General features: G+C 48.9%; 1 protein-coding gene across 3 annotated transcripts in view; it reads right to left on the reverse strand.

Moving 5' to 3' along the window:
• The window catches only part of DGCR8 (DGCR8 microprocessor complex subunit), a 36,706-nt gene extending 18,156 nt beyond the window's left edge, over nt 1-18,550 (reverse strand). The window contains exons 1-10 of one of the 3 annotated variants that reach the window (XM_047827127.1): nt 18,398-18,550; nt 13,475-13,703; nt 12,703-13,376; nt 12,066-12,225; nt 9,815-9,957; nt 9,370-9,652; nt 6,585-6,782; nt 6,222-6,323; nt 5,362-5,460; nt 3,768-3,850 (exon numbers count right to left, since the gene is read on the reverse strand). In XM_047827127.1, coding sequence (XP_047683083.1) covers nt 3,768-3,850; nt 5,362-5,460; nt 6,222-6,323; nt 6,585-6,782; nt 9,370-9,652; nt 9,815-9,957; nt 12,066-12,225; nt 12,703-13,365 — 1,731 coding nt within the window. In that variant the 5' untranslated portion in view covers nt 13,366-13,376; nt 13,475-13,703; nt 18,398-18,550. Of the gene's footprint in view, nt 1-3,767; nt 3,851-5,361; nt 5,461-6,221; nt 6,324-6,584; nt 6,783-9,369; nt 9,653-9,814; nt 9,958-12,065; nt 12,226-12,702; nt 13,704-18,034; nt 18,215-18,397 lie in introns of those variants that run through there. The other 2 variants (XM_047827125.1, XM_047827126.1) reach the window with 2 other exon arrangements.
• Nucleotides 18,551-21,154: the final 2,604 nt, after the last annotated feature.

The raw sequence follows: 21,154 nt of genomic DNA on the forward strand, positions 1-21,154 counted from the left end.
TTTAATAATGACAAAGAGTCCATCCATCAAGGTGACATAACCATTATAAACATTAAATAGAACTGACTTCTGGTTTGAACACTTGTGACACCAAATGAATGTGTTTCCACACCAAGCCGTTCTAATGGTAACTGCCAGGAGTTAAAGCAGATCCTGCAGATTAAGGGCTCAGTCCTACAAGACTATTGCCACCACTTGCCACTAACCTCAAGTCCAGGTTGTCACCTGTGCTTCTGACTGAGCAGCTATATACTGGCAGTTCCCAACCCTTCCTCCGTTTTACTTCCTAGAGCCCTGCTTTATTACAAAAGGATGTAACTTAGAAACAGCCAGATGGAAAAGATAAATAGGGCAAGTATAAAAGAAGGGGTACAGAGCTTCCATGCCTTCTCTGAGCCTGCCATCTTTTCAGCATCTCAATGTGTTCATCAACCAAGAAGCTCTCTGAACCCCTTCAGTTAAGAGTTTTTTAATGGAGGCTTCACTATACAGGCATAACTGATTACCTCATTGGCCATTAGCAATTAGCTCAACATCCAGTGCCTCCCCCCAAACACACAGGAGGGGGAGGCCCCTGAAAGTCCCAACCCTCTAATTAGATGGTAAATTCCCTGGGCAACCAGCTCCCACCCAAAGGAATGGTCCAAAAGCTACTTCATTAACATAAACTCAGATGTGGTTGAAAGGGGCCTGTTAAGGGGTGCCCGAGTGGCTCAGTCAGTTAAGCATCTGACTTAGGCTCAGGTCATGATTTCACAGTTCGTGAGTTTGAGCGCGGCTTCAGGCAAGTTCGAGCCCCACTTCGGGCTCTGCACTGTCATTGTTGTGTGGGATTCCCTTTCTCTCTGCCCCTTATGAGATTCTCTCTCTCTCCCTCTCTCTCATAAATAAATAAATGGGAAAAAAATCTTAAAAAAAGGAGTCTGTTAAAAATAACAAAAAACATTCACCTTTATCAACCTGCAGCTTTTTAAAAAAATGGGGACAAAAAACACATTAATGTACTGTATTACATTAGAAGCTCTGCACCAGGAACCAAGAACAAAGACCAAACATACATTTCTAATTACCTCCCAATACCACCAACATATATGTAGCTACCAACAGCCCCAAAATACATGAAGCAAAAACAGAATTGAAAGAAGCTATAATTCAATAACAACAGCAGAAGACTCTCAATACCCACATTCAAGAACGGATAGAAGAACTAGGCAGAAGACCAACAAAGGAAGATAACACTATACACCAACTAGACCTAACAGGCATCTGGTTCACTCCATGGTACACTTGCATATAAAACATTCTCTAGGGCAAATCGTATGTTAGGTCATAAAACAAACTTCAATGAATTTAAAAGACTGACTGGAATCATACAAACTATGTTTTTGAACCGCACTGGAATTAAAGATCAATAACTAAAGGAAATTTGGGAAATTCACAAATAGATGGAAAGTAGACATTCCTAAAATAACCAATGGTTCAAGAAGAAACCACAAGAGAAATGAGAAAAACACTTTGAGGTGAACAAAAAATAGAACACACACTAGAGCTTATGGGCCGCAGTTAAAGTAGTACATAGAAAAAAATTTATAGCCCAAGCTCCAATATTTAGAAAGAAGATCTCAGGGGGCACCTGGGTGGCTGAGTCAGTTAAGCACCTGACTCTTGATTTCAGCTCAGGTCATGATCCCAGGGTTGTGGGATTGAGCCCTGAGCATGGAGCCTGCTTAAGAATCTCTCTCACACTCTCTACCTCTGCCCCTCTCCCCTACTCGTGTGTTCTCTCTCTCTCTCTCTCAATAAATAAATAAATAAATAAATAAATAAATAAATAAGAAAATTAAATGGAATAAATAAAAAGAAAAGATCTCCAATCAATACTCTGAAGACTCTAGAAAAGAAAAACAAACTAAACCTAAGGTTGGCAGAAGAAAGGAAACAAAGGCTACAGCAGAAATAAATGAAACAGACAGTAACAAAGCTATTGTGGGGGGGGAGGGGGAATCAACAAAACCGGAAGTTAGATCTTTGAAAGATCAACAACACTGACAAACTTTAAATTGACCAAGAGAAAAAAAGAGGGACTCAACTACTAAAATCAGTAATGAAAGCAGGAGCAGCACAAACTTACCAAAACAACATGGATCATAATGGAACACTATGAATAAATGTATGCCAAAGAATTAGTCTAGATCAAAATGAAAAATTCCTATAAAAACCCAAAGTTTCCAAACCAGCTCAAAAAGGAATAGGATATTTGAACAGAGGTAAAAGTGAAAAGATTGAATTAGTAATTAACTAACCTCAGACAAATTCAAGTCTGGACTCAGATGGTTTCACTGGTGAATTCTATCAAATGTTTAAAAAATTACTACCAACCTTTCACGAAATATTCCACACCAATAGTAGAGAAAGGAACAGTTTCCACCGCATTCTGTAAAGACAGTATTACCCCAACACCAACACCAGACATCACAAGAAAACTACAGACAAGTATTCCTTATAAATATAGCTGCAAAAGTCCTTAAAATACCAGCACGCTAAATCCAGCAACACATCAAACTTATGTGCACCATGACTAAGTGGGATTTATTCCAGAAATCCAAGGTTGGTTTAACATTCAAAAACCTATGCAATATACCACCACATGACTAAAGTAAAAAACAAAAACCTGACAATCATTTCAGTATAAGCAGGAAAAACATCTGACAAAATCCAACATCCATTCCTAAAAAAAACTCCCAGCAAACCAAGAGCAGAAGGAAATTTCCTCAATCTGATAAAACCTACAGCTAAGACAGCATGGTAAATAAAAGCCAGCCACAAAGGACCACATGTCATATGATTCCATTGGTATGAAGTGTCCAGAACTAGTAAATCCATCAAGACAGAGAGATTAGGGGTCGCCAGGGGTTGAGGGGCAAGGAACAGGGAGAATTAGGAGTGACTGCTAATGGGTATGGGGTTTCCTCCCAGAGAGATGAAAATATTCTAAGATTAGAACACTGCAAGCGATGATTGTACAACTCTGAATACACAAAAATCCACTCAACAGTACGGTTTAAAAGAGCAAAACTCATGGTATATAAATTACATATCAATAAAACTGTTAGAGAGGCTTCTGAGTGGCTCAGTTGCTTAAGCATCCGACTCTTGATCTTGGCTCAGGTCATGATCTCATGGTTTGAGTCTGAGCCCCACATTGGGCTCTGCACTGACAGCACAGAGCCTGCTTGGGATTCTCTCTCTCTCCCTTTCTGTCCCTCACTCATGCCCTCTCTCTCTAAAATAAACTTAAAAAAAAATATTTTTAATGAACTTATAAAAAAGAACACCTTCCTCAGAATTTGAGAAGCCCTTACTACAAATATCCATTTTATCATATTTACCCAAGAAAGTTCACAAGTAGTTTTAAGTAGTTCTTAATACAAAGAACGACATAACTTTTACAGACAGTCTCAAAGTTTCATTCTCACCATGGATCTCCAGTCAGGGTAGAGCTGACGAACTCCCGTATACACTTATTATGCACATTCTTTACCACTCACTGCAAGACACGGGACAAAAATCTCTGACAAAAATAACACCTTTCCCCCTGTTTGCACAAAGACAAGCTAATTTCCCCTTTTATAAAATATGAACAAAACAAAATCACCTAGAGCTTGGGTGACTAAATCCGTAAGCATAACCTGCACTAGTGAGGAGGGTGGGGTGTGGACACTGCACTGGGACCACAGCTCCAAACAGGGCAGGATCACAACACTCACCTCAAGCTCTTCACTGTCTTTGGGCTTTTCCTCAGAGGTCTGTTTGACAAAGTCAGGGATAAGGATCTCCAGCGTAGCTCGGGCTATGAAAAGAAAAACCCCAAGGGTGAGGGCTCAGGCCCAGCTTGCTTCCTAACTCCAGAGCAAGCTACATGCTGACTCCTGTGTAGGGCCAGAGTACCCACGGCTCAGAGGAAAGCAAGGGCCCTGGGGAACAGCAAATAGCACTTCACAGGCAGGGAGAGCAGAGGACGGGAGGTGCACATCCTAAACAAAGGAGGCCGCGGGACAAGCGTTAAGACTGTGGGCAGCCTTGTAAGCCACACCAAGCTGTGTGTACTCTTGCCCTGAGGTACTTGTAGCAGGCCAGGCAGCGAGGCCTGAGGAGTGAGCAGGCTGCTGAGTGTGACAGGGAAAAGCAGAGCGATTGGACAGATACTTTGGAGAAAGCATCTGCAGGATGGAGCAGAGGGATGACTCAATGCTGAGCACAGGTTTCTGCGTGAGCAGGGCTGCCACTCACCACTGGGGTGGGGAAGTGGGGGGTGCTGCAGAACAGGGGAGGGGCAAATGTCTGACCCTGTAGAGTTGTAGGTGCTGGCAAGACATCCGAGTGAGGTATCAAGAGAGCAGTTGGGGTCTGGGCAGAGAAGTGGATCCTTGCACATGGGGAGAGCAGAGCCCCACTGCCAGGACGTTTCACTCCCACAATGAGCCCCACTCTACTGGTTATGTGCCCCATGACCTTAGCAGCACCAGTTTGTTGAGCTGAAAAAGGCTTTTGTCAGTTCTCTGCCTAAAATGGACAGCAGGCCTTGAGGGAGAACCCGTGACCAAAGGATAGAAAGTAACGTATTCTCCCAATCATCCTCAGCATACATCACCAAAGAAAGCAACTCCAAAGGAAATTCTGAGTCACGTGAGCAAAAGCACTTTCACCACCCTCGAGACCTGGTGAGAATGTGATAAACCAACATGCTTCATGCTTTGGAGGACACAACAGAGAAACCTCAAGAATGGAATTGTGGGCGCCAGTGTCTGGGTACACCCAATATGTACCATGCAATGTGCTCTACTCCCAAGAAGAGGTCAAGTAATCCTAATGGTGAGGCAGAACGGTTTCCATTTTAACCAGAAACATAGGCCTTCCCAGGGATCTGACAGGCTATGTTCAATGAATGGCGGTTTGAAGGACTCAGGAAATCGTCCTCGCACATTCCAAGGAGAATGCTGACTGCATATGTTTCCACCTGTTTGTCATCTCCTAAGATGCCCTCGTTTTGCTCAGTTTAAATACAAACCCGCTCTAGTATGCGTGCTAGGCACAGCCTAGTCAGCTCTGTGAGTGGTGGGGACAAGGTTGGAGGATTCTGGCCCAGCCTCCACCGAGCAGAGGTCTGCATTTTCTACTTTTATTTCTCACACTTTGCTTCCTCTACTTGAGTCTTTTCCAAAGAGCACATACTTTTAAAAAACCAAGATAGATGATTACATAAATAAAATGGATTTGCTCTACCCCCAGCCCTCCCCAGCTAAGGGGAGAGGCAGACACAGTAGGTAACATGGGTCTCTGACACCCAAATAGGCACATTACCAGCTTTATTCTTCGCAAGTTTTTTGCTGCTTGCAGTTCCGGATCCATAGGTCACACCATCAATGGTCACCGAGGCACCAAAAGGCTCACTTGGGTTCTCTTAAAATTAAAATTATTGCTTTAGAAACACTTGCCAAGACATTAAAAGCATGCACGCACGTATACATACAATCTGCTGGCACCAAAAGACAAGGCAGGGTCAGGGATGCTGCTGGAGGGCAGAGATAGGGGCTCCCGAGGCATGGAGACAGGGCCAAGGGTTGGTCAGCAGGCAAAGAGCATGCCAGGAAAATTTTGGGAAATGGGAGACTACGGGTTCGTAAGCTGGAGGGGAAACAGAAGGCCAGAGGCCAAGCCAGGATAGGGATCAATGTCTATGAAAGATGGACAGAGGGCTGTGAGCAGCGGAGACACACAGATGCAGTTAAGTCAAAGAAACAACATGAAAAATAATGCGTGACTCCTGGGTTCAGACTTCCAAGAAAAGGACAAACTGGTTTTCACAAAGGTGTGATGAGGATGGCCACAGGAGACAGCTGGTGGGAAATGCAGGCCTAAGGCCACTCCATCCACCTGGGGGCAGATGGAAACACAGCAAGGGAGGCCTTCCTTGGAGCAAGGAATGAACGGAAGGCGGGGGTGGAGGGAGCATGGATAACGGAAGGGGAAGCAGAAGCACTGGCCCTCAGAAGGGGCACACTACTGTGAAAATGACCTGCCCACCTGCAGTGCCCTTCTCCCTGCCCTGCCTTTTCACTCCTATCCCAAAGAGTGGGGCTAATGTCAGTTCCCGCCTCCCAACCATGACCCCAGCAAGGTGTAGGATTCTTCGGGGCTGAGATGGGGGAGGTCAAACTTACCACATTCAAAGAAATTATAAACAGGGCGGACCTTGAGAACTCGCTGCATGTACTCGTGCAGGATGCAGACCTCGGACTTCCCGTTGGGGTTAATGACAAACTCTGTGACAAGAAGGCCTATCTCAGCAACAGCATGAGGACCTGCCGCAAGCTAGCACTTGGGACCTGGCACCATCAAGTTAGCGACTCACTCACAATTAGGGGCTCACCACCATGAACACAGTGCACCTCTGCATTCATAGGGTAAACATAAGCTTTGAAGTAAACGCAATTCACACACAAAGCATATGTTCTAAGACCATCAAGTGAAAAACAACAGTATAATCAATCTGCCAATGATAAAATTTACAAGCCCCAACTCACCTTTCTTTGTGGGTGCATCCTGCACAGACAGAGTGATGAGTTTTTGATTGGCTGGCAAGATGGGCCTCTCAGACTCTGCCTGTTTCCGTTTCATTTCTCGGTTAAACTGCCGCCGCTCAGCCCAAGTCCTGAATTTCTTCACAGTGACTTGCTCAAAGTCAAAACGCTTTTCCAAGTAGCTCCGAAATTCCTCAAGATCTGTGCGGATTTACCAGAGAACAAAATTGCTAATTTCCAACATAAGAGTCATGTTTTCTCTGCCCACTGAGTAGGGCAGCAACGGGCTGCCCATCAAACAGGTCCCACCACACCATCCCCACTCTTTCACTTTTCCTTTCTTTTAAATTTTTTTTTTTTTCAACATTTATTTATTTTTGGGACAGAGAGAGACAGAGCATGAACGGGGGAGGGGCAGAGAGAGAGGGAGACACAGAATCAGAAACAGGCTCCAGGCTCTGAGCTATCAGCCCAGAGCCTGATGCGGGGCTCGAACTCACGGACCGCGAGATCGTGACCTGGCTGAAGTCGGACGCTTAACCGACTGCGCCACCCAGGCGCCCCTCACTTTTCCTTTCAAAGAGCAAAGAAAGCAAAGGATCAGGTCCCTTCACTCTGGCAGCTCCTCAAATTACTCAAGTTACAAACCTCTAGGATGCTCTTTTAGTTTATTTGGAACAAGAACAATAAGAAAAAAGGAGAAAAAGAAAAAGTTTTAAAAACAAACAAAAAATCAGATGGCCTTCAAGCCTTTTTTCCCTGTATCAAAACAGGTACCACAGCAGCCAAAGCGCTATGCACCCAGTGCACACCTTGCCCTCTCCCCTCCGGCACCCTGGCCGCAAGCACACTCAGCAACACAAGCAGGTGGCTTGGGCATTGACACTGGTCATGCCTCGCCCCACACAGTCCCTGCCCATCCCCACTGTTCACCACCCACCCCACTCAGTGAAGTTCCCAGGGGCCTCCTGCTTTTACTGTTGCACCCACTACCCCTCTCCCTCCCAGGACATCACGTCAGCCTAACTGGTTTCTTTTTTTTTTTTTAATTTTTTTTTTTTCAACGTTTATTTTTGGGACAGAGAGAGACAGAGCATGAACGGGGGAGGGGCAGAGAGAGAGGGAGACACAGAATCGGAAACAGGCTCCAGGCTCTGAGCCATCAGCCCAGAGCCCGACGCGGGGCTCGAACTCACAGACCTCGAGATCGTGACCTGGCTGAAGTCGGACGCTTAACCGACTGCGCCACCCAGGCGCCCCCCCTAACTGGTTTCTTACTCAAGTGTAAGCCCTGAGGCAGGGACTGTCATGGCTCATGGCCAGCCCAAAGAGCAGTGCTGGTAGAAGCAGAGGGAGGAGTTCCATGTGTGAAGACTGAGGAATATACGGTTAAAACACAAAGCTGTGAAACAACGTACCTGCACCTACTTAATTATGCACCAAAACCACATATTTCTTTACATGTGAATGCAGGGAAGTGAGTCTGCCAACAAGTACAAGTGGTCAACCTCTCCCATGGGAATGAAATTAGAAATGAAAGGCAGGTGTTTTCAAAAAAAACAGGAACACATTCAGGTGTTATGTGTGCCTAAAAGATAGTATGAAAAATAAAACCTCTATGATAAAGCCTGAAAGCAAAAGCTCCCTTCAGCCAGGTCCTGAGAAAAGCTCCAGCACCCGGACAGAAGACAGGGGAGGCTGACGTGGATACGGAGACAGCAGGCAGGCAGGTGTGGGGAGAACGCAGTCTGTCCACTGGGGAAGCTGGGGGCTAGTGACACACCCTGCCTTTCCCCAGACACCTCTCTCCACAGAGGCCACCCCTCTCTGAGACACCCTCCCCTTCTTCAGCAGTGGTGCTCCCCTGACCCCAGCTCTTCTAGGCTCCTCATACATAAGAGTTACAAGACAGGCTGGGCAGCAATACTGACAATATCCAAACAGCAATTACCAAAAATCCTCAAAAACACAAAGTCCTCCTTGAAATGAGATTCAGCAGGTGGGCTGAAACAGATCTGCCACCACTATAGAGACAAACTAAGAGTTGAATGAGGAAGCCTAGGGGCGCCTAAGTGGCTCAGTCGGTTGAACAGCCAACTTTGGCTCAGGTCATGATCTCTCAGTTCATGAGTTCGAGCCCCGCGTCAGGCTCTACGCTGACAGCTCAGGGCCTGGAGCCTCCTTCGGATTCTATGTCTCCTTCTCTCTCTCCCTCTTCCCCATTCTCACTTTGTCTCTCTCTCTCTCTCTCTCTCAAAAATAAACATTAAAAAAAAAAAAAGAAACTGAATGGGGAGGCCTAGGCTAAAAAACACAAAAAAAGAAGAGAAACACCAACACAGCCAAAAACAATAGTGGGACTGAAGCAGGAAATGTCCACAGAATAGTGGTCATCCCCCAGTGCTGAGTCCATGGATTGATGAAGCTCACTCTGAGCCCATCAAGGTAAATCAAAACAATGCCAGGAGAGCACATCCTGCTGAAAAACCAGAATTTCAGGAAAGGTCACAAAAGTGACTGGAGAAAAAGGCCGATCTGCACTGACTGTAGCCACCTCTGTGGCGGCACTGGCCATGTGGGGCCTGCAGACCAGGTGGGTTCTAAGATCAGGGAGACGCACCTTTCTAGCCACATAAGAGTGGACACAGGTCCCCAGAAGCCCCTTTCTCACAAACATAACTAGGAACAAGTGGCCTTCAGCAGTAGGAATGTAATTGAAGGGAAGGCGTGGAATATAGCCACATCCCTGCAGATGGGTCCCAACCAACAAGGAAGGAAGGAAACTTACCAACTGATTCATCCTTGCACACCTCGACCTTTGCCTTCACCTGCCCCAGGGCCCCAGGGGCAGCCTCAGCCCCCAGCGGGTCCTTCTCATCAGGGGGCCCTGAGTCAGCTCCCATGGAGTCAGGCTCTTCCAGGGGGAACTCCAGCTCCGCAGATCGGCTCAGCGGCTTGACAGGGGACACTTCCCCACTGGGAGCAAGCTCACTGTTTTGCTCTCTTTCCTCATTATCCTTCATTTTCTTATAATGCAGACAGGGAATGCTACTCAGAGGAGGATCATGTTTCTGCGGATAGTGAAATTGCAACACAGATTACAAGGATGACCCCAAAGGTCTGAACATCCGATGCCTTCCACCTGCCTCTGCTTGGCTACGATGCAAGTGCAACGTGTGTGTGTTCAGTCTGCAAACTTACAAGACTAAATTCATGACTGATGCATCCCCTACCCGTATGCTTCCCGTTCCCAGGAAGTACGGCCTGGACCAGGTGACCACCCGAGACTCTCTGTGTAGGTACACGGGGACTCCAGAGTTATGGAATGTCATGATCCATCCATCAGGCAACGGTTCCGTAGGAGGACGGCCACGACCTACATAAAGACAAGAACATCCCACAATCACTTCAAAAACTCTCCGAGTTATGGAAGTCTTCAAAATTACAAGCAGATGAGAACAGTAAAGCCAACCAAGTATTGAAAAAAACCTCTAAGAACTAGGAGAGTAGGGGAGTACCCTGCCCTCCTCAGAGCCTGTCCCAGCCCCATCTGCTGCTCAGCACCTCCTATGCATGAAACTCTGCTCTCAATTATTGTGTTTACATAGCTCTAACCCATAGAACCTAAGTACCTCCTCAACACAGGAAGCTGTCCACCTTGTTCACTGCTGTACTCTTAGACCTAGAACAGCATGTGGTGCATGAAGGAGCCTGGGATGAGATTCTATAAGACACAAGCCATAGCCTCAGCTGCTGCCTGCACAGCTGTGGGCATCAAGGGCATTAATTCCTCACTGCCTGCCTTGGCTGTGGCCAGAGGCACCCCAGGGACTGGGTTAGCTTTGCTAATAAATTACATGTCTGTCGACCACTGCTCCCTGTGACTGGATAACATGCCTTCATTGTACCTAAGCTGCATGCTCTCACTAGCATGTGAAACACAATTCATAAATTTCTAAATCAGTTCTTGCTAAAGCATGTAAACATGCAGTCATAGAAAAAGACTCAAGACTTGTTACCCACTTGACATCTGCCACTGACAGGCCTGGTTACTGGGAAAAGCACAAAGATTCAACGGAAACTTAATTATCTTACAGGTACTGGGTGCAAGTAAGAAATTTAGAAACAAAAGGAAAAAAGCAAATGAAATCTAAAAAATATACATACAATAAAATGGCACCAGGGACTCTCATGGTAAAGGGAGTGGTATCCCAGTGCCAGGTCCCCACCCGGCAGTGCTAACCCCTGACCTGATACTAGAACATGGCAATACATGGCACTACTGGCAGGTGCACCTGGATCACTCATCTGCGACAACCAGCAGTCATAAAGTTGGCCCAGCCATCTGAAGAGCTCACATGCAGCTCACACGCCGCCTGTGAGCATGAGGCCCATGCTGCAGCTCCTGGGAGGCTGCACTATGGGGCAGGCTGCCAGGTGGGTGAGGTGGAGAAGGCTGCAGAGAGAAAGGTACAGGACTGCCCAGTGTAGGCAGGCCAAGTGGCATGCCTGCAGTCACAGACATATTGTGAACCTGTGGGCCACTCAGGATGAACAGGACTTTGTCTGCTCAGATTGCTGAAACCACAGAAAGAGTACAAAGCAAATCTCCGGAGGCACCGAAGTAAAGACTGCCCCCACACCCCTTCTTCCCAGAAGCTGAGGCCCTAGGCTTATCCCCATCTACAGCTGATAAACCCAACACCCATCCTGTTCCAACCACTAGCTAACCCAGGCAGACACATGCCAGCAGCCAGCACTGCTGACACGTCCACTCTGTAGTCAGAGACAGGACACCACCGACCCCTCAATTTCCTCCCATCACACCAGGCCACTTTCTGCAACCCGGCCCCCAGCCTAAGGTCTCAACTGTGTGCCCAAGTCCCCATGCATCTGTTCAGCCCCTTTCCACTGCCTAATCTCCACCTGGACACTCACAGGTACCTCCAGGCCAGGAAAGCTAGAAACTGACACCGACTTCTCTTATACCTATACCACACTGGCAAAGCAGCAGCACAAGCATGTCACTGGGTGCCTCCCAACTCCCTCCACCACCCCCAAAAACCAAGTGCGGCTTCGGAATACCTTTGCCTCTACTGAATCCAGAACCCAGACTGCAACCATCCCCTGCCGTGGTGCTGTACCTGCCTCTGGCCTCGGCCTCCACACCCTCTAGTTGCCTATCTTGTCATCTCCCAGCATGCAACATTCCCTCCTCCTCACCCCATCCGAAGTGCCCTCCCCATTCCTCTCCACAACACCAGCCGCTCTGTGGTGTGTATCCACAGCAGACACCCCAACCTGCCCCTAGGTTGTCATGCATCTGTTACATCCTTGTGTCTTATCTGTTTCCCCTTCATCAGACATGGCTGTCCTCCATCAAATAAGTGCCCACTGCCCAGACCACCACCTGGCACCCGAGGGCTCTCAAACCTACACTTCTGCTGTCCCGCAAACACACTACTTTCTAACCTGCTGACTTACTTTTTAGCACTGTTTTAATCTTGGTCATCATTGGCTGCACACTTGTCTCTCCATCAGACGGATGGTCACTGTCTCCTCCATATTTCTCTTCCATTCGCCTCTTTTTGGGAGCACAAAGGCCCTCTTCCAGCAGAGCATCGACATCGTTGTCAAAATCATCCTGCAAAACATGCTGTTCAGACACCATGGCCCCCGGAGCCCGCGTTCCTGTACCGTAGGCAAATTTAACAGCATTAGTGAGAACAGACACAGAAATGAGGCACTCTCAAGTGGGGCCTCGGTATGCCTTTATGTTGCGTGATCATCTGAAAAACAAACAGGATGAAACTGACAACTGCAACCAACATGCTTGAAGCTTGATACAGGTACACATCCCACCAGGAAGTGCTTCTCAGCAGCACCTTCCAACTCAGGTTGCATAGAGTACAAGGTCGACTGCTCAGCCAAACCTTTGGAAAACTTAAAAACCTGGACTTCTTACGGCTTTTTCTTTTCCACATTAACGTCATTCCACCTCATACAGGTTTTTGTTTTTGTTTTTTCCTCTGCAACATCAGCTTTCAAAAGATGCTGCAGTTCCCAACACCTCTCTTTGGGTTTTGCTAAGAGTGCTCCAAAGGAGGGGTCGCCGACATACCTCATAGGAGAAGTTCAAGGCCTCTTCATCCACTCTGTCTCTCTGCACGATTGCTTTAGCCGTGAACCCGCCTGCTCCTTCTTCATCTAGCTCCAAATTGTCAGTAAAATCTTCTAACTCATCGAGCACTGCGTACTCCACTCTCTTTTCCTGATCCAGCTCATTCTCCTCATCCTTCTTATCAGCACTCTCACCCCCTACGCCTACCCCGTTCCCAACACTCCCGCCAAAAGGACAAGCATGCACGTCTCCACTGACAGGGCTAAGGGCCAGACCGCAATCTGCACGAGCGTCGCGCTCCACTCCTGTGTACAGCACCTTCCTGTCCTTACTCCTGCAGCTCTCGGTAAAGCTCACGCTAATCTTTACATCCTTAAGCAACTTAAGGTCAGGGGAGAACTTCCGGACCGCAGGTGCGTGCCGGGCGGTGCGCGGGCTGTGGCCACTACAGTTCGGGTCTATGAGGAGGCGGGCCTTAGAGTAGGATCCTTTGGAGAGAAGAGAAGCTCCGTAGAAGTTGAGCGGGTCCTCAGCAGGGGATTCGGCCTGTCCATCACCACCAGAGCCAACGTCCATTACCTCTGCATCACTGGACGTTTGCAGGGGAGGTGGTGGAGACTGTTCACGGGGCAGCGCTTGGAGGGGGCAAGCTCGGTTCTCCATCACTGCTTCTCCTGCGGGCTCACGCGGGAGAGGAGAGGGACTCTCATATGTCTCCATAGTAAAAGTGGTTAAGACTATTTTAAAAGACCAGAGTTTTAAAAAACCTTACATAAATCTATACAGCTAACATGCACAAGTCCGTTGAGACCCGGGTACCGTCCTGCCCGCACTGCACACGCTGGCGGCTTAGTCAAGCTGGCCACATTGCTCTTTTCATTAATGTAGACAGCTTTTAGAACCACTGCCTCAATTATTGGAAATCACAATGCACTCAGCTTAAATGACTGACGACTAAGCGAGTCTGTCTTCATGCCAAAGTGGCACCTTTCTTCTTCCACCTGCAAAGAGATTTAAAAACATCGTCACAAAATGACAGAAACCTTCTGCTTCACTGGCACTGAGAACCAAGTGCTATTAACAGTGTAGTAAAGAACTTAAAATACTACTGCCTTAGAGAACCTTCTAGGCTTCGAAACAAATTAGCTCTATGCTTTTCCTTCAAAACCTAAATTATAATTTAAGTCCAAAGTTAAATATATTAATTGTCCACTGTAATTCCTACTTCAGAAGCACAAAAACAGTATTATCTTAACACTCAAAAGATTTTAAAAAACTAGGCTAAACTTCACCGCAGCATTCCCCTAACTCAGTTTATTAGGTAAGCAAGCTCGCGGTGCAAGGCTGCCCTTTCCAGAATACACATAAGGTGTGTGGCCTCCCTCTGGCCATCAGAGCGACATGGATCCACTCACCTGCTAGGGCTGGGTCAGTCAGAGGGCGAGTGCGAGACCCTCAGCTCAACTCTGCGGCACTAGGGCCTCAGAGATACGGCCAGGCGCTCTGCTACCCAGGGACCCCAGGGCTCTCCTGGGCCCACAAGGTGGCACGTGGACCGGGACAGTGATGCAGCGTGCTGAGGTCGCCAGAGGTGGCATGGTTCTGTTCCCAGTAGAGGAGGGGGTGGTGGCTGTGGGGAAGGGAACCTGGCCAGGGTCGGTCGGGGGAGCCTCAGGAGACAGCTGGAGCCAAGGCACAGGAAGTCCTGGGTGCCATCTGGGGCCTGGCTCCATCCTGGGGGCAATAAGGAGCCACCAAGGGTCAAGTGATTCACACACCACAACTCAGTCCCTATTTGAAAAAGGGGACTGACTGCTGTGCCAGGCCCAGTGCCTATGCCCAAGGTATACAAGGCAGTCCTCCAAGCCAGAGGACAAAGGTGTGAAAGAGGCTCTGCTGACAGGGCTGGAGCCCTCAAGAACAGTGAAGACACAGAACTGACCACACTGCTGACCGTGCAGAGGTGGAGAGCAGAGACAAGAGGGAACTGAAGGTGAATGAGGCTTCTCCCCTGGAGGGTCCCCCGTGTTCCAGTATTCAGGCAGAAGCCTGCAGAGGAGAATGGACGGAGCCTCCAGGCAGACCTGTCCAACAGGTCTGAGGCGGCAGCTCTGCAACTGTGACTGGCCCAGAAACAGAAGGCCAGACAGAACACATCAGCGAGGTGGTAGTTGCCAAAATCACAGGAGAGAGGCTGCCCAGAGAAGCAACATAGACCAAGAAGAGGGTTGAGGATGCCACTCTGGGAAGCTTCCCTTCAGAGAAAGGACAACAAAACGGATGACATGAAAAGGCAGGTCAGAGGGACAATCCAAAAACCCAGAGGTCCGCGGGAGGGCCAGACATCAAAGCAGGAGAAGCACGTGCAGACGCAAATGTGTATGCACACACACTCCCACGCCATGCTGACACACACACACGCATGAACATGCCATGCATATGGGTGCAGATATGCACATGCATGCCCATGCCCACCCAGGGCAGCTTGACTGGCTGCACAGATAGAACAGAAGACAGCAGACATCACACATTTAAGAAGTTTACAGTGAAGGACTAGAGCGTGGTGGTTGTAGTTTCAAGGTGATGCAAAGTAAAAACCAGAGATTTGTTTAGATTTAATTAATTCATTCAATCAATATTCACTGGCCATCTACTCTAAGGGATGTACTACCACAAACAAGAAACAAGGTCCCCACAGCCTGGATGCAGTTGGAAGGGCCATGACCACTGAGCTGTCACTCTTGTTTTCCTAGATTCTAAGATGTCCTTACATTTCTGAATTCAATGGAAATTTAATGATACTTCCCCCAAAGGTGTATCTGTTAAAGGTGCTAAAGATCAAGGGAATACAGCATGTGGATAACAAGACACAGACCTGCGGTAAACGCTAAGGTGGCTACAACCGAACAGGCAGGAGGAGCACCAAGTGTAATAAGGCCAGTCTCCTGGCAACCAACAAAGATCATTTCAGAGAAGGACAGACAGGTCAGCATGTTCAGTACTACAGAACACAGATCAAGAACCAATCTGTGCTTCTCGGGGCTGAAAATGGCGGGGGGAGGGGGGTTGAAAACAATGGGTGGTACAGGACGAGGACACCTGCCACCATGTTATAAGGCCAAGCAGCTGCCAGGATCAAAGCACAAAGCAAAGATGATAATAACCCTGGAAGAGGTACAGAAGGTGGAGTCAGAGAGCTGTAGAGAAAGAGACCGTTCTTTCTCCCTGAGAGATCAGGAAAGCCTGCCCAGCCCTTGGGGGGGGGGGGGGGGGAGGGGGCGGGCAGCAGCTCAAGGTTCAGAGCTCACAATGGAGCTGTCTTGGGTAAGTTCCTTATTTTCCTCTAGTAAGCTTGTTCTCTCAACAAGTGTTTGCTGAATGCTTTCCATGTGGCACATGTAACCATTCTAGATGCTAAGGACACAATGGACAAAATCTCTGCCCCACAGAGCTCACATTTTAGCAGGAGAGATGGACAAACAACCAAGAAAAGGTGAGAAGTATTCCAGAGAAAACAAAGCAAGGAGTTGGGGGAGGGGAAGCAGTTTCAGAAAGGGCAGACTGAAGGCTGCACAGCCAGAGTCCATCTGTAGGCAGAAGAGAGTGAACTAGGTGGGTGGGAGGAGGGGATGTTCCAGGTAACAGAGAAGAACAAAGGCCCTGGGGCAGAAGTGCAGGTAAAAGCAGTGTGCTGAAGGGTGAAGTGAGACAAGAACTGTAGCCCTTATCTTGAGAGATGGGCTACTGGACAGGAGGGTCCAAGCAGTGAGGTCACATGATCCAAGGACAGCAGTGGCGGCCAACCCTCAGCCAGGCCCTGTTCTAAGAGTGTTAGGCATTCTCACAAAGCACGGAGAGAGGTTAAAGACAGAAAGGTTAAGCAACTTGCTCAAGGTCACACAGCTAGAAAGTAGTGAAGCTGCTTTACCACCCAGGCTAGGTGGCTCCCCTCCTCACTTCCTTGGTTTTACACTATCTTACAGTTTAAAAGTACCATTCTGTGTCCAGAAAAACTACCATGGGTGAGTAGAGGGAAGAGCAAGGGTGAGAGCAAACAGAAGAACTAAGAGGCTCACCAGGCAGTTCAGAGTAGCATGATAAGCTGGAGGTGTTAAGAAATGGTCCTGAGTGTTGCACGGAAGCCTAAGAGAGGACTCCAGGTGACTCTAAACTCAAGAACAAAGCTGTCATGCATTGAGGAGATGAAGGCAGCATGAGAAATGTTGTGGGGTGGGTGAAGATCAGGGTTTGGTTTTTGGACGTGGCTACTTGACATCAAAGTAATACATGGAGACATGGAAGAGGCAGCAGCTCAGAAGGGAGGCCTGGGCTGGAGAAGGCAATGGGAGATGTCAGGAAGAGGGCATTAAAGCCAGGAACCTGGATGAGACCACCAAAAAGGGGAGGGCAACTACTATGAGGGACCAAGACCAGGCAAACCAGTGAAATTCAGGCTTCCTACCCCCAAGGTCATGGTCAGATTATAAAATCATCCCCAGGAAGTGCCCTACAGAGTGCCTGGCCGTAAAGGGGCTCAAAGAGTGACTCCTGCCATCGGCCCCACTACCGCTTCAGCTGACTGAACACATGGACGTAAACCTTGCTTGCCAAGTGGACTGTGAGCCATCAGGAGACTCGCAGCAGGCTCCCCTGGATCCCTGGCACATAGGGTAAAACCAACAGGCTTGGATAACACCCTTCACTGAAGTCCACTTGCTGGGGTGGCCATCAAGGCAGCAGCTGTGATGTACAATGCTGGGGCTGCTGCCTTTCGGTCAAGCCTCTCACACTGCAGCCTCCCGCCCAACCCAGCAGCAGTATGACCTCATCCATTCCTTTTGTCATCCTCTAACAGACCTCACATCCTGTACTCACAGGCGCACCGGTGACTGGCCATTCACTCTCTTTGGTGAGTGACAGCCTGCGGCAGGGTTTGGGCCAGTCTGCCAAAAGCCCCGTGACTGGGAGTCCAGTCTGCGGCCAGGAAACAGAGGGTCTCCACCTGGTGGTTGTCCTCACAGTCACCAGCCCTAGCCTGGACTGCCGTGCATCAGATAACAAGGTACATGCAAGCATGCAGAACAGCAAATCAAATTCCTACCATGAGCAACCCAAGTCCATCGAATGATACTTGACAGGTATCACTATCAACAGGTTGCCCCGCTCCGTTTATTTTTACCACGACCATTGTTACAACACAACCACAATCCGTCCATCTACGTGACACTCAATCCATGAGCATTTGGTGGAGAAAAAGACTTGGGCGACTTTTCAGATTTCCCAAACTGTTACACCCGGCAGGGTCCTGGGCGAACACTACTCTTGTTCATACCTTTCCCGCCTGAAAGCGACGCTACACCTTCGGGCCCACAGGGCAAGGGGCCTCTTTTCATTCGGGCTGTTTACCCGCGCGGGAGAGCGACCGGAGTCGGCGTCACCTGGGCCTGGGGCCCGCCCCCCCTCCACCCCCAACGGCGGGACCTTCGCCTCGCGTTCTGGGGCCCGCGGCCATGATGCTTCACAAAGGCTGGGACTCCGCGTGGCTGCCCCGCCTCGCGCCCTCCCGCCCCGCCCCGCCTCGCTGCCCGGGCCCTTAGCCCTCTGCCCGAGAAGGAGGGAGGGGAAGGGCGCGCCCTCGCGCAGGCCGCAGCGCCCGCCCCGACCCCGCGGGGCGCCCCTCGCGCCCCGCACCTACCTCCAGCACCCGCGGCCTGCCCGAGCTGCCCGCAGCCCGACCAAAGCAGGGAGACCCTCACGGCCTGGCCGCTACCGCCACGGATACCGCTATCTAGAAAGGCCGCCCAAGCTCTCTCCGGTCGGCGGGACCCGCCTGCCGCGCGGGGCGAGCAGAGGGAGGGCCTTGGCGGCTCGCGGCCAATCCCTGCGCGCGGCCACCCCGCATTGGGGGTACCGCCGAGCGGGCTGCGGAGGCTGCCAATCGGCGAAGCGCAGCGCTAGCGGCCACGGCGCTAGGCCCAATAGCGCGGCCGCGTGGGCGGAACCAGGCGCTCAGGCCCCGGCCGCGCTAACGGTCGCCTCCTGGGCGGGGCTCGCCGTGCGGAGGGCGGTGGCCGCGAGGAGTGCCGGGAACGGGGAGCGCGGGGAATGCCGGGAACAGGAGAGCGCGGGAAGCGCAGGGAATGCCGGGGGAAGGAGGAGCACAGAGGATGCCGGGAACGGGAGAGCGCGGGAAGCGCCGGGAGCACAGGGCGCCTAGCTGCTTTAGATCCTGCGGAGGAAAACATTGGAAAAAAAAAAATGGGGGCGCCTGGGTGGCTGAGTCGGTTAAGCCTCGGACTTCAGCTCAGGTCATGATCTCACGGTTCGTGGGTTCGAGCCTCGCGTGGACCTCTATGCTGACAGCTCTGAGCCTGGACCCCGCTTAGGATTCTGTCTCTCTCTCTCTCTCTCTCTCTCTCTCTCTCTCTCTCTGCCCTTCCCCCGCTTTCACTCTGTTTCTCTCAAAGATAAATAGACGTTAAAAATTTTTTGTTAGATAATGCGGACGACACAGTACACAGACCGGCATTACACGTCTCCAATTAAAACCATTAAACATAATCGTTAGGAAAAAAAAAACAAAAACAGACATATGCTAAACTGTCCGGCATTTTTCCACTCGGTAATAACACACACCGTTTCAGAAACTTAAGAAAAGGGAGGGTATGAGTAAAATGGGAGAAGAGACAGTTTATCCTTAGACCAGAATTCCAGTGAATAAATGGAAATAGAACATCTCCCTTTTGGCAGCCTGCACAAACCTGCAGACAAAAGCCATGGATGCTAAAAATAGCGGGCAAAAGTGTGAGAACTGGCACGGACTTTTTTTGTTGTTTTACGGAGCTGCAAAGTTTCTCCCCGAGACACTAATTTCAAAGGTAAAATAGTAACTGCAGTGGAGAAAAACCTGAGACACCACCTAGCCAAATGAAAGAGATCACCAGCAAATGTATACACTTCCAAACATAAAATTTACATTTTAAAGATGTACCTTCTAAGGGCTCCTGGGTAGCCCAGTCTGTTAAGTCCGACTTCAGCTTAGGATTTCAGCTCAGGTCATGATCTCATGGTTCGTGGGTTCAAGCCCCAGGTAGGGCTCTCTGCTGAGAGCTCAGAGCCTGGAGCCTGCCTCGGATTCTGTCTCCCTCTCTCTCTGCCCCTCCCCCACTTGCATTTTTTCTCTCTCTCTCTCTGCCTCTCTCTCTCTCTGTCTCTCAAAAACAAATAAAACATTTTTTAAAATGTACCTTCTGTGGTATACTAATGAAACCTCAATAAAAATAAAGACAAAAGTCAGCACCAGCAAAGGGACATATTGTGGGCCTCTTGAAGGGACATGCATGACTGACTTGTGGGTATTTCTACCCAAAAGACAAAACCTGAATGAAGAAAGATCAGACCCAAATGAGGTACATTCTACAAAAAAATTGGCAGGTGCTTTTCACGTGTCAAGATCATTCAAGTCAAAGATACGCTGAGAAGCTGTCTTCGATTACAGGAGACACAACTAAGTGTGATGTGGGATCATGACCCTGTATTGGAACCTGACTCAGGAAAGGGATATAAGTGGAACAACCGGTAAAATTCAAATAAGATCTGGGGCACCCGGGTGGCTCAGTCTGTTGAGCAGTTGACTCTTGATTTCAGCTCAGGTCATGATCCCAGGGTGGATCCTGCTTAAGATTCTCTTCCTCTCCCTCTGCCCTTTCTCTCTCTCTCTCTCTCTCTCTCTCTCTTTCTCTCTCTCTCCTCTCTCTCAAATTAAAAACAAAAAAATTCGGGGCGCCTGGGTGGCTCAGTCGGTTAAGCATCCGACTTCGGCTCAGGTCATGATCTCACGGTCTGTGAGTTCGAGCCCCGCGTCGGGCTCTGTGCTGACAGCTCGGAGCCTGGAGCCTGTTTCAGATTCTGTGTCTCCCTCTCTCTGACCCTCCCCCATTCATGCTCTGTCTCTCTGTCTCAAAAATAAATAAACGTTAAAAAAAAAATTAAAAAAAAAACAACAAAAAAATTCAAAGTAGGTGGTAGCTGGTGGTATTATATCAACACTAATTTCCTGGTCGTAATCATATTACTAGAGCTAGTGATAGGGTGTTAATAGTTGGGGGACTGGGGTGAAGGACACTGGAATATTTTGTTCTGTTTTTTCAAGGTTTTAGTTAAGTTGAAATCATTTCAAAATGAAAATATTTTAAAAGGTAGGGAAAGGGGCACCTGACTGGCTCAGTCAGAAGAGCATGTGACTCTTGATCTCAGGGTTGTGAGTTCAAGCCCCATGTGGGATGTAGAGATTACTAAAAAATAAACTTGAAAAACAAAAACAAAAAGGTGGTGAGAGAGAGTATTGCAGGTGAGGAAGCTAGAGGCCTACCCAGGCTCATCCGTCCCTTCCTACCCCTTTTCTGTTCACCTGGCTGCTCCAGTGGTTAGCACAAGCTACTTCACAATAAAA

This window comes from Prionailurus viverrinus, chromosome D3 (assembly GCF_022837055.1).
Source record: "Prionailurus viverrinus isolate Anna chromosome D3, UM_Priviv_1.0, whole genome shotgun sequence".
NCBI lineage: Eukaryota > Metazoa > Chordata > Mammalia > Carnivora > Felidae > Prionailurus > Prionailurus viverrinus.